Here is a 12,843-nt window from a genome sequence, read left to right on the forward strand (position 1 = left end):
CTAGATAATTTTAAAATAAATTTAAAAGAAGTTACCAGAAGTTATATACAAAGAAGTGTCAAATGTGTTTACTCATAGTAAACTAAATGTCGAGTATGATATATTACAAGGACAACTACGGGTATATCATCAAGGTAGATTTACTTGTTAGTCAAAAATCTAAAATCTACAGGGACACCTGTGGGTTCTAGATCTAATGACGCTTGTCAAAGCAATCGAAAAGAAACTCCTCAGGTTTCCTGGAGAGAACATCATGAAGGTGAACCCCCTCATGAAAGAGGGTCATCATGAAGATGAAAACCCAACACCTAAAGCGCGCGTAATAGTAGTCGGGAATGCAGAACAACTAAATATCTTTTGTTTAGGAAATGATGAAGATATAGTTAACAATAGAATAATATTGAAGTATGAGGATATTGGAGAAAAGAATAGATGTTGACAATATTATAATCGCTAATATTTCTCTAATGAGAACTCGTATCTGGATACAAAGTCTATGAAAGATTCCTTTGTAATACTTGTATCGGGTCAATGAAAGAAAACAATTGAGGATGAACCATAATCGTTAATGAAAGTTTGGGAAACTAGAACTACAAACTAAATGAGCTATTATAAAATGATGAAAAGCGATGGTTCATAGGTCATAGGTCTTTAAAGGGACCAAGTATTCTCCTGTGATGAATAAATTATATTCTGTCATATCTATGGCAAATGGAATGAATGAATAAAGATATGCAGTTAATGGATTATGAAAATCCATATGAAGAGAACCTTTAAGGACTTACAAGTTCTTGAAGAAAATAAAATCGTAACATATAGAAATCTCATACCATATATTAAGAAGTCTAAGGTAAAATATATTCTTGTAGGTATAATAAAAGTCTCAAGAAAAACATCGCATATAAGAGAGAATATATCTCACATAAGAGAAGACTCATATCTCTAAACTGAAGAATTAGCATATCCTTGAAGAAATAAGTCAATGAATGACTTACCAGTTAATTCTCGATTTACACCAATAATCTCAAGATTTGCATAGACCTAAGAGAATGAAATGAGATACTATAAGTATCCATGAGGGCGCTATATAAGCACTTATAAAGTGCATATTCTACGAGCTAGTAATAAAATGGTGGTATCCTCTATTACCATAGAAGGTATAATAATATTGGTGATATTAGCAATTGAAGTATCCCCTACATGCAGAATCAAGATTCATTATATTTTACTCTCTAGTGGTACAAGTCAATTCTCAAGAATCTGTTGAACAGACTTATTGGTTGAACTTTGATAGATCCACTAAGAGAGAGTTGTAAATTATTCAACCTCGAGTATTGAGACTTGATATGTAATCACAATTAAATAATCCTTATAATTGTATAATGGCAACTTATTAATCCCTATAATCCTTCGTAAGGATAAACTAGTGTTTGTGTTGCACAATTAAATAAGTGTTTATTAGAGTGCATGAAGCACATTGTTCCCAGATACTCTATCATCATAATTTATAGAAGAATTGTGAGTTAAGTCTATGAAAGACTAAGCATTGTGGTACTTGCATATAATTGCTCATGCATGTTTATGAAAAATGTTATTCATATAATTTTTGTAACAATGAAGTTCAAAGGATGTAGCTATGATGGGAATCATATTTGCTAATATTTGATCATCATATTTTATATTTGAAATCTTTATGTTATTTTACTAAGAATGAATCAATTTGATGATTGGCACTGAATATACCTTGACGGTATACAACTTAAACTATTTTAATATCAAATATATCATTATTGTAAAAACCATGAAGTTCATGCATATATCTTGAAGCTTAATAACTATCCTTTAAGAATAGATAATTATATGACTAAGAAGATTAATGTGTTACTATTTTTCCTTTTGTGAGTTTTTATATGAAGGTTTCTCACATTAGTTTTTTTTTAACAAGGCAACATGTGCAATACAAGAGTGGTAGCTATATATGGTTTTCTCCAAGAATAGCTTTTCCCACTCGGTTTTTGGATGGAGGTTTTAATGAGGCAAATGCATATCGTGGTGTCCACACAATGCATTTTATTGTAAAACTATCTTATCGAAGGAGTCCCACCCGGTTATGGTCAGGAGAGATATGGAATAGAGGGAGGGGCTCCTCCTCCTAGTCCATTATGGATGAGCTCGTGGTGTCCACACAATGCATAGTGTTGTAAAACTGTCTTATCGAAGGAGTCCCACCCGGTTATGGTCAGGAGAGATATGGAATAGAGGGAGGGGCTCCTCCTCCTAGTCCATTATGGATGAGCTCATACTAATTTTGTCTCGCAAACACGAGGTCTAGATTACGACAATATATATGAGAGGAGCACCCCATTGTAATCTATGCATTTGATCTAATAAAGAAGAGAGAGCTCCATCCTACATCTTGTGTCTCTTATGTTTATGTTTAGGGATCCCTTATGTTTATGTGTGATTTGTGATTGTTTCTCATCGGTAACATGACTACTAAAATACCCTCTGCGTATTTATAGCTCTAAATCTATAAATTTTTGAAGCTCTACCAAACAATATATATATATATCATAATATAAGAAGTATCTCATGTGATAAATAGTATGTACATGGTGTATGTGAGTATATAAGATCATTCAAGTGGTATGCATACTTTTTAAAGTTGGTTTGCATATATTTTTTTAGTATATTATATTTTATATAGAAATAAAAATGTATTATCAAAATCTATTAAAAGTGATGCACTTTTTTCCACGTAATTCACATTGGAGTATCTTAGAATGAGTAAATAAATATATTTATAGTGATAAAAAAATATATCCAATTTATTTATGTGGTATATTATAGTAAAGAGTATATATTCTGGGAGTACAGACTATTCACTTGGCTTGGCCCAGAAATAGTAGCTAAACGGCCCGATCCATACATCCGCGTAACCCTAGCCCCGTTGTATAAGCTCTCTCTCGCCCCTCCAGCTCGAGCCTTCCCCGCCGCCGCCGCCGCCCCGCACGTCGCCGCCGCGGACGCATTCTACCCGTCGCCGAGATGGTACACCGCTTCTCCTTTTCATGCCATTCCTCCATATGCCGAAGACCTGTACCCATCGCGGTGTCTTGCGCAGATCTCTGGCATATTTGAATGCGTTTCAGTTTTCGTAGGCCGCATCAAATGAATTATTGCGTTTCACTCTTGGAGGATCCGTAGTTCTGGACGCTTGTGATTAGGATGTGTCTTGTGAGATCCTAATGTTTTGTGGGCGCTAAAACTTGGTGGTTCTGCTGCAATTCGATATGCAGTGATGGGCTAAGCTATCTAGATTAGTGCTGGGATTTTAGTGTGGTTTGATTTTTCGTCGTGCAAGCATACTTCAGAGCAGTCGATGTTTTTTTCCATCCTCTTAGAACTTGCAGTGTTTAGGGTGGTTCAGGATGTCCAAAATAGGCCTTCAGAGTATGCAAAAGGCACCGAGCTGTTGTTGTTAGCATGCTAGAATCACTGGAAGTCTTGAATAGCTTCTGTGAGATTTAGTGCTAGCCCGTCAGTAGGGTAGAGGACGCACTTTGGGAGTGAGATCGAGAAACGTACCATCTGCACCGGTGCCTTGGCATTGATCCGGCAACTCCATGAGGCGTGGCGGGGCAGCCAGGGCTTGGGATGACGACGGAGACTCACTGCTTGTGTTGCATTGCGTGATGGTTCTAACCATTCGCTCCACCTGCCTCTCGAGGAGCTAACCGTTCAGGCTGGCGAGGTCAAGTGCAGTGGCGTGCCGCACCACTGGAGCATCTCATTGCAGTAAAAAATGGCTGATGCTACTTTTTCCTCCCGCTCAGGGGCTGTGGAGGAGGCCACCGGAAGGGACAATCCTGAGTAGGCGTCCAGTACCAGCGGCATTGAGTCTAGCCACCCCAGGTTCACTAGTGTGAACTGTAGTAGGGCCACACATTACCCAAAGTCTGCCACTCCAAAGGTGGCATGCCTAAACTTGGCGGTGGTGAACTTTGGCTGTTTCTGCCAAACTTTTCAGTGCCAGGATCCCATTGCACATAGGAAAATTGTTAAACTAATATTGGCAGGGGATGACTGATGAGGTAGGTTTATACTCCACAGCTGGAAACAAGATATGTTAGTTGGACCGAAGTTTTCAGTGTTAGGATCCCTCTGCACCTAAGAAATTTATGAAACTAATATTCGGGTGGTGATGAGGTAGGTTTGTACTCCACACATATAAACAGGACATGTCAGTTATGCAATTAATCTGAGTCCAAGATAAGCTTAACCCTGCAGTTTTGTTGGTGATTTCATGTTAATGAAGACAATTGGGAGCCCTTGAAGGTAGTGGTACCCTTTAGTAACCTTTCTGAAAAAGTATCAGTTGAGAAGATAGTGATGAGATACTCCTTCTGTTCTCAAGAACTTGGCACTATGGATTTCGGCCTAAAAAATGTGGTTTTTTATCATTATTTTCTGTAGCAATTTATTTATAAGGAAAGATTGATATCAAAGTACCTATCATAAATCTAGTGGTACCAATCTAGTTTCTTATAAAATCTTATTGGCCAGATTGGACAGTTTGACCAGTCAAAGTCAATAGTGACAAGTATTTGTGGACGGACATAGTATTTTATCAGTTTTTTTAGGGCATGTTGTATGTTTGTTTTTCGTCCATAGTGCTTTCGCAAGTTCCAGCAGAATCGGAAAAATATGTTGTCAGAACAGAGCCTTATATTTGTATATCCCTACTGGACTGTTCATGCTGTCATCCTGACCCCTTGCGTTGCCTCCGTGCTGCACCTGTCATCTAGTGGCGGATCCATAGTCAAATTTTAGGGGGGCTCAACTTCTTCTTTCTCCTTTCTCCTCTTTTTTCTCTTCGTCTTCCTCCTCTTCTTCTCTTCTTCCTCTTCCATGCACAAAAATTGTAGGGGGGCTCTCAAAGTGTTTCAAGGGGGTATCAAGCCCCCCCTTAACTCAAAGGTGTTTGGCATATGATATATCTAGTGGTTTGTAGCATTTTTTCCCCTTGGATTGATTTGAGTTGTTAGTCTTTTACTCTTTAGTTGTGGGTTGATTTGAGTCTGTATTACCTGAACAGCTTCTGTTTTTCTGTCAGAAATTTCTGAGGACATAGCTGTGCTTCATGTTTGAAATGAACTTGGACTGTAGTGATGGGGTGAATTTGCTCATGTTACTAGCATAACTTTATGATATTTTAGTGACTTATATATCTAATATTTGAGGAATTATATTGTGTTCTTGTGGCGTGTCAACTTGAGTGTGTGCCATCCTATTACTTGATGCTAAGACCAATCTAGTTGTCTTGAAGCTGCATTAGTACTTCACAACTACAATTATACCAGTTTATTGTATTGAACAGCTTTAGTAAACAGCTATTCATTTTGTTGTTTTTGGAATGCCTATGCAGACGAAGCGCACCAAGAAGGCCGGAATCGTTGGCAAATATGGTACAGGCTCTAAAAATATGAGTTATTTCCCTATTTATATGTCTGGGAAATTCTGAAGTTAAACCTTTGCAAATTACAACTTAATAGGCACTAGGTATGGTGCTAGCTTGCGTAAGCAAATCAAGAAGATGGAGGTGTCTCAGCACTCCAAGTACTTCTGCGAGTTCTGTGGGAAGGTAGGTCTTCTGTTAGTTGTCCAGCTGTACTGGCTGTTTTGAGCTATTTACTGCAAGCTATCTTTATCTACTTTGTACTTGTTATCACCACTACTGGACTGTTATGTACCGTAGGCTGTAGAGTGGTTTGAGCACATGAAAGCAACCTGCCTTAAATATATTCCTTTGTGTATTTGTTTATTTGGTCTCGTATTTGAATGGTTTATATGATGATCACTTATTTGAATGGTTTATAAGACATCTAAGCATGTTGAGCAATTTATTTCTAAAATATAGATGTGAAAAGTACAATATTTTGTCATAATATACCAGCTTTTCTGTGTTTCTTACTAGTTCGCTGTGAAGAGGAAAGCAGTTGGAATTTGGGGATGCAAGGACTGCGGGAAGGTCAAGGCTGGTGGTGCTTATACCATGAAGTATTTCCTTGCCAACTCGCTTCTTTTCTTCCAAAACAACCATACATTGTTGCAAACGTCACCATTCTGTTATGCCTATTTGCAGCACTGCTAGTGCGGTCACGGTCAGGAGCACAATCCGTCGCTTGAGGGAGCAGACCGAAGCGTGATCCATATTTCTTCTCTTAAGGAGTCCTGGGGTTTTTAGTCTAGTCATGACTTGGGAATCACTATATTGTGGCTATTTGGCAGAAGAACTCCAGTATTTTTTGGCTTTTGCTTTAGGATCTCTAAATTTTGGAGCTAACTGCTAAGATTTGTACTTGGTTGCCGTTGCAAATCTGAGGCTGTTACGTATGCTCAGATTCAGTGAGAACTCTTCGTGTGGTGGTGTTGCTTAGAGCCTGGCTTAAGCGTTCTGATTAGCTACCTCTCACTGTAACAGGCAGCGTCAGAATGCACTGCCATTTTAACTTTGGTGGGATGAACCCCCCCCCCCCCCACACCCAAGTTTGTAGCTGCACTTGTGCTGCGTATTCTCAACCCTTACGGGCTCGTTTGGAACGGACGAAAATAGTAGGAAAAGGTGAAGGTTTCAGTTCCAGAGGAAAGGAATTGTGCGCGCGCTCGTTTGGAACGAAGAAATTGGCGAGAAACTTTCTGGAGGAAACGCGAGCGAGGTAAAGGAAAACTTTTCCACGGCGCTTGCGCCTGTGATTGTGTGATAACCAAGCTTTGCTTTACTTGGCATTCTTTCTCCTCTTTGTGGTGCTTCAAACAAGCATCCACTATTTTACTATTTTCATCAATTTAGTTGAACTTGGCCTAAGTGTACAATTACAGAGGAAAAAGAAAATGGCGCCAAGTTAATTTAATCAAGTAAATTCAATGCTATTTCTATTCCTGCATTTGAAACAACCATTCCTATAAAGTACCTATTTTAAAATATTATATTTTACCATTTCACTAGTTCCTATAAAGTATATTTGAAGATTTAAAATTTTCCTGATCCAAACAGTCCAAACTTTCTATTCCTGTGTTTTAGATTGATGTGTTTTTCACTTTTCACTCCACCCTATTCTTACATTTTTCACTATTCCTCTGTTTTGCATTCCTTTATTCTAAACTGGGCTGTGTTGTCGCATGAGAATAACAATGTATTTCAGCATTTGTACTTCGTAATTCGGTTTGATAAGAACGCCTGAACTGTTTTATTTCATTACTCCAAATCAACAAGACATTAATTTGCCACTCCTACTACTACAGTAGGATGCACGTGAGACCACGGGTAACACGTTGAATACAAAAGCTAGCTAACGAGGTGATGAGCTTTTCACATTTAAGTTAGGTACATTACTATTCCATAATCAGCGTGAGATTATTTTAATAATCTCCCCTTAGGACATGTCTCATCGGCACAAATGGTCTACTAGACCTTCACACACCATCGTATTTATTGGGTCAAAGATTGTTACCCACACCTGGTAGACCAGGTTCTATTACAAATTTTAGGATTAAAAAATACTTTCTACAACCCAAAAGCAAGCCAATAAAGTGAGAAACTCTCCACTTAGGTCAAACCAACCTCCGTATTTATAAAAGCTGATTCGGTAACGGTAAGATGTAATCCTATGACCATAAAAACTTTTGCATAATACAATAAACTCACCCGAATATAGCTCCACAATTGTAAGAGGAAGGGCCTAAAGCCCTAAACCCAGCTCAGCTCAGCCTCGCAACGTTAAGAAATTCAAGACCAAACGAACATGGAAGGCAATCCATATGAACAAAAATATAGAAAGAAAGAAGGGCAAATAATAAGATAATGTTTGGTTGGTTTTACGAAGTTGAATGGGATAGAATCATGCTCGATGGACGGGATAATTGTGAATGAGATAGTACAAATAACATGTTTAGTTCGATATATGGAATGGTATATGAGAATGTTTGGGATGATGTATAGAATGCACATATGAATATGTTTAGTTGCTAAAAAGATAATCACTATATCTATTTATAATTTAATTTATTTGTAATATGATAATTTAATAATTATAGTTATTAATAAATTATTCTAATTAATACTAATATTTACTAATTATAACTTAATAAGCACTATTCATCACTAATTACCCATATTAATACTTAATTATGACTAATAATATCTAATTGTAACTAATATATAGCTAATTGTTCTTAATTCTCACTAATATCACTAAGTATATGTAATTACATGAGCTGAGAGAGCCTGTACAAAATCGTTCGACCAATTTTCTCATACAAGATAGTTCTACATTTTGATAAAATATTCCTAAAATCTATATTACTATATCTTAAATAGATTAATACCATTCATCCAACTAACCACAAACATATCAATATATCCCATGTCATCCCATACAGGTCCCACAACACTACCAAAGCCACATAAGTAAGGCGCCAGCTTTGTTCTTCAAATTAGACGTATCCAAAGCCTGCAGCTCCCCTCTTGGCCTCTTCCTATTAAGTATGACTTAATGGTATCCTGATCCCTCCTATTAAGTATGGCTGTGAATTAAGATAAGGCGAACCGCTCTCTCCTCTCCTCTCCTCTCCTCTTTGTTCTGGCCATCAACCCACTTCAGCACATCATCCAAACTACTCTTCAACAAACATCATTAGTAGGCTCAACCAATGCCTGCAACTAGGTCCGAATCTCTATGTACGTAGATGATGCGGTACTCTTTATCATGCCGGTCAAACAGGACCATATTCTTGAGCTCCGGCTCATATTCTTGAGCTCTTCAGGGATGCTACGTTCCTTCGTACTAACCTTAACAAATCAATAGTGATAGGGATCTGTTGCAACACTATCTGCTTAGACGATATTTTAGAGGGTGTTCTGGCGCAACATACGTCTTTTCCAATCACTTATATGGGTTTTCCGCTCTCCACGTGCCATCTCAAAACGAGTGATTTTCACTAAAGTCTGCCAAGAAGCTGGCGACTTGGAAAGGAAAATTGATTGCCCCTAACGGGCGCCTCACTCTCGTTAAGTAGGTCCTCACCTTACAACCCATTTATCATCTCACAGCGATCAAAGCTCCAAAAAAGTGTCCTAGCGTCTGTTGACGGCATGCACAAATAGTTCCTCTTGGGCCGGGTTTGAACCCATCTCGGGGGTGCAAATAGTTCCTTTGGGCCGAATGCGTATCCTGAATCTGGAATACCTCTCTCGTGCACTTTGCCTGCATTGGCTTTAGAACAAATGGAAAATGCCCCACAAGCCGTGGGTGGGGTTGGAGATCCCTTGAGAAGAGTCTGACAAGCTCATTTTCACAAAGTGCAACTTGTATTACCATTGGCAATGGGGAAAAAATTCTCCTTCTTGAACTCGGCTTGGCACCATGGCTAACGGCCCTAGGATTTTGCCCCAAACTTGTACCGAGTGTCAACTGCGAAAAATATGTCACTAAAGGATGCTCTAGCGGATGCCGCTTGGATTTGTGATCCTCTGAGAGCCATGTGGGACAACCTCCTACAATTTGTGAACCTCAGGATCATGTTCGAACAGGTGCATTTGCAAGATCCTATGAAGGATGACATTACTTGGAAGCTCTCCATACATGTGGAGTACTCAGCGAGCTTGACTTATAGGACCCATTTCTTCATATCGATAGACTGCAATTTTCACACTCTATTTTGGAAGATATGGGCGCCTCCCAAATGCAAGTTCTTCGTCTGGCTGGTGAACCAGAATAGATTGTGGATCTCGAACAAACTAGCCCCTAGAGGCTAGCAACAGTGTGTGTATGCTTTGCCGGTGTAGTTCTGCACCACATGTTCATCGAATGCCGTTTCATGTGGCGCATCTAGGTGGATCTTGAGCTCTGAATCGTTCAATCGGGAATCCACTCGAGTTCATGGCAGACAACCTCCTCTGTGCATCAATGGTGGACCGCTATAGCTTACAAGTCAAACACTCTGACTAGGGCCTGAGGTCTCTTTAATGCTTGTCCGTTGCTGGGAAATCTGAAAAGAACGTAACACTTGATCGCCATGAACTACATTCGTGTAGGCTCTTGCAGAAAATCAAGGATGAGGCAACCCTTTGGCTTTCGCTACTGAGCTTTGCGGTTGTCGGCCTTTTACTTCCCTTTGTTGGGGGGATGTTACTAATTCTCGTTCTTTCTAATATAACGACTAGCGAAAGAAAAAAAAACTCACCCTTTTTCTTCCACAATTAACCGTACTCTGCTATCCGTCCAATACAGTGTTTTGAAACAGAAGTCTGAATCCACCGTAATCCTATTTGGCACGAAAATTTTGCTTTATAAACAAAACATACCAAGTAGTAATCACATCTGGTATGTTGCTGAGAGAACAAACAAGACCGATATGAAAATATTGAACAATAACAACTGATTAAATTTGGATGGTTCGATTTTTTTTAAATAATATTATTTTATTAGAAAATTGCAAAAGTAATAGCCAAAATATGCTATATTTAGAAATAGGTATCTGTTAGCATTCAAGCACTCGGACCTATCGGCACTCCGCATCTGATATGTTATGTGGCAGTGGGCCCTAGGGCCTTTCGGCACTCCACGTGCCGATAGTTTCTGTGTTCTGTAGATGATATTTAAAGAAAAAATCATAATTTTTCCCATAATCTCGAATGGATATGATATTTATATTAAAATCATGCCTATCGATGATATGTACAACTTTGTAGTTGAACATTTTTTCCATTTGAATCCGTTTAGATGTCAAAAAAATGGTTATACATTTCAGATCTTGAGAGAGTTAATCCTTGACAATGACTCCAGGATGTACCGGTCGATGGACGCGTGAATAACGTTTGCGATGTGTGTATTTATGATGAACTCAATAACACATGAATTATCTAGGTTCAGGCCTCTCGAAGGATCACAGCCCTATGTCCTGTGTATTTTGTTAATAGTGTTTGTAAATTAGTTACCTTTTTTGTTCTTTTCTTTATATACAAGAGGAGGAGAATTTACAAGTGGGCTCTTTTTCGCTGACCCATAGGCTATTAAAATAGGCGGCGCACGTGCCTTTTTTGTTTCGATGAAGCTACCGAGCCCGTCCCATCCGCTGGACACCTCCACGCCTATGTCACCCCGGTTAGCCGATCTGCCCTGTCCCACCACGGTCTCGCAGCGCGCCTATGAAGTAGCCTAACACGCTTGTGAGTTCGTCCCGTAATGTTTAATGCTATGGGATGAGGCATAGCACCACTGCTCTGGCCACGACTTGTCCACCAGGGAGGAGTGCATAGAGAAAAAAAACACTTGAGTGTAATGCATTGAATAAGAATAGACTGCTTTGGTGAGTACCTGTCCCATGACTAGCGAAGGCTGGTCACGAGAATCCCTTATGCGGTAAGAATCATGGTCATGAAGATGCAGACTGGTCGTGCGGTGGGATCCTGATCTGGGAATAAATCTTCTGCCAATTGGTATTGGCTGATGTGGGCCCTCATAATAGGGGACCACAATACACCGATATATCTGAAAAACTAGATATGTAATTTCTAGCCACTCTTTTAGTATAAAAATAGATTTAAATGAAAAATTATTCAATTACAAAGTTGTGGATATCATCGATAAGTATAATTTTTATATAAAGATCTCTCCATTCGACATAATATGAAAAAGTTATGAATTTTTCTTTGTATATCATCTATGAGACACATGACTTGTCGTCATGCGGAGTGCCGACAGGCCATAGGGCTCTTTGCCACGTAGCATGTCGGCACTTGGAGTTCCAATATGTCCTTAGTTGTCACTTCGCACGCTAACATGTAACTATTTTTGCAAATATCAGATTTTAAGTATTATTTTTATAATTTTTTAATAAAATAATATTATTTAAAAAAAGTTCATGAAAAAATGTGTGATTTTAGCGCAAAATGCAACATACTTCTTCAAAAAAGCCCTCTTCATTTCATTGTTGAACATAAAATGGTTCTTTCTGAAGATGTCCAAATAGGTCGTGTACTATTTATGGGCCGGAACGGGCATGACATGGATAAGCACGGACCTGACATGATCTGGCTCGGCACGTTTGGACCCGACTATTTTCTATTTTCTATATATATTTTTAATTTTTAGCTATTTTTTTTATCTATTATCTATTTTTTTTTATCTATTTTCTCTACATCTTTTAATTTTGTAACTATTTTTTTCCGGACCGATTGTGCCGACGGGCCTCCTGTAGCGCCATGCTTGTCGTGCCCACCGGGCTGGCTGTGCCGCCGGACCGCAACGTGCCTGGGCCAACCCGGCACGACACGATGACCGATAGGTCATGCTGTGGCCATGCCGTGGACCGAGGGGAGACATGCCAACTGTCACTGTATGACCCGTTAGTAGGTAGACCGTTTGAACCGAGCCATAACCAGACCATTTCTAGACGAGCCCGTGCCGATCCGGACCGCTAGACTTATTTGACTATCTCTACTTCCTGTTGTATCATGCCTTTTGAGCTCGCAAGCGTGCGTCGATCCCTCCACCATTCTTGGCGTGACTTTTTTACAGTAACCACTTGAGCAAGAACACTGTGATAACGTTGAACTTTAACTGTTGAGTAATTTGAACAGGAAAGTGAAATTAAAAAAGTTTCCTTAACAGCTGGTACACATGAAGGCTTGCATTGCCAGTTAAAGAAAATGCAAAGCAGGATCAATAGGCTTCTGCCCTCAATCACACGCCAAAAAAGGGTGCAACAACATGTGAGCAAGAGCCACCCAAGTTACAATGGCCACTAATGTGGGATAAACGTTAACTGAAACCCCACATC

At 39.2% G+C, this 12,843-nt stretch overlaps 2 protein-coding genes across 3 annotated transcripts in view; one reads left to right on the plus strand and one right to left on the minus strand.

Moving 5' to 3' along the window:
- Positions 1-2,901: 2,901 nt before the first annotated feature.
- LOC133922327 (large ribosomal subunit protein eL43z) lies at positions 2,902-6,415 on the plus strand. 2 transcript variants are annotated; one of them, XM_062367615.1, is made up of 5 exons: positions 2,902-3,051; positions 5,429-5,468; positions 5,556-5,644; positions 5,978-6,060; positions 6,146-6,415. In XM_062367615.1, the coding sequence occupies exons 1-5, from the start codon at positions 3,049-3,051 to the stop codon at positions 6,207-6,209; spliced, it is 279 nt and encodes a 92-aa protein (XP_062223599.1). In that variant the 5' UTR covers positions 2,902-3,048; the 3' UTR covers positions 6,210-6,415. The 2 variants fall into 2 exon arrangements, with proteins under 2 accessions (XP_062223599.1, XP_062223598.1); XM_062367614.1 differs by lacking the exon at positions 2,902-3,051 and having other exon boundaries at positions 5,402-5,468.
- A 6,257-nt stretch (positions 6,416-12,672) lies between these two features.
- LOC133920608 (uncharacterized) overlaps positions 12,673-12,843 on the minus strand; it is a 1,233-nt gene continuing 1,062 nt past the window's right edge. The window contains exon 1 of the mRNA XM_062365212.1: positions 12,673-12,843. This exon is cut by the window's right edge and continues 1,062 nt beyond it. The gene's annotated coding sequence lies outside the window, so the exon portion shown is untranslated.

The sequence above is a fragment of the Phragmites australis genome, chromosome 6, assembly GCF_958298935.1.
Source record: "Phragmites australis chromosome 6, lpPhrAust1.1, whole genome shotgun sequence".
Lineage (NCBI taxonomy): Eukaryota > Viridiplantae > Streptophyta > Magnoliopsida > Poales > Poaceae > Phragmites > Phragmites australis.

Bases quoted from the DNA above. Each gene is read 5' to 3' on its own strand.
- LOC133922327 (XM_062367614.1), top strand. From the start codon at position 5,417: ATGCCTATGCAGACGAAGCGCACCAAGAAGGCCGGAATCGTTGGCAAA. The intron at 5,469-5,555 runs GTACAGGCTCTA...ACAACTTAATAG, and splicing joins CGGAATCGTTGGCAAATATG to GCACTAGGTATGGTGCTAGC. The intron at 5,645-5,977 runs GTAGGTCTTCTG...GTTTCTTACTAG, and splicing joins TCTGCGAGTTCTGTGGGAAG to TTCGCTGTGAAGAGGAAAGC.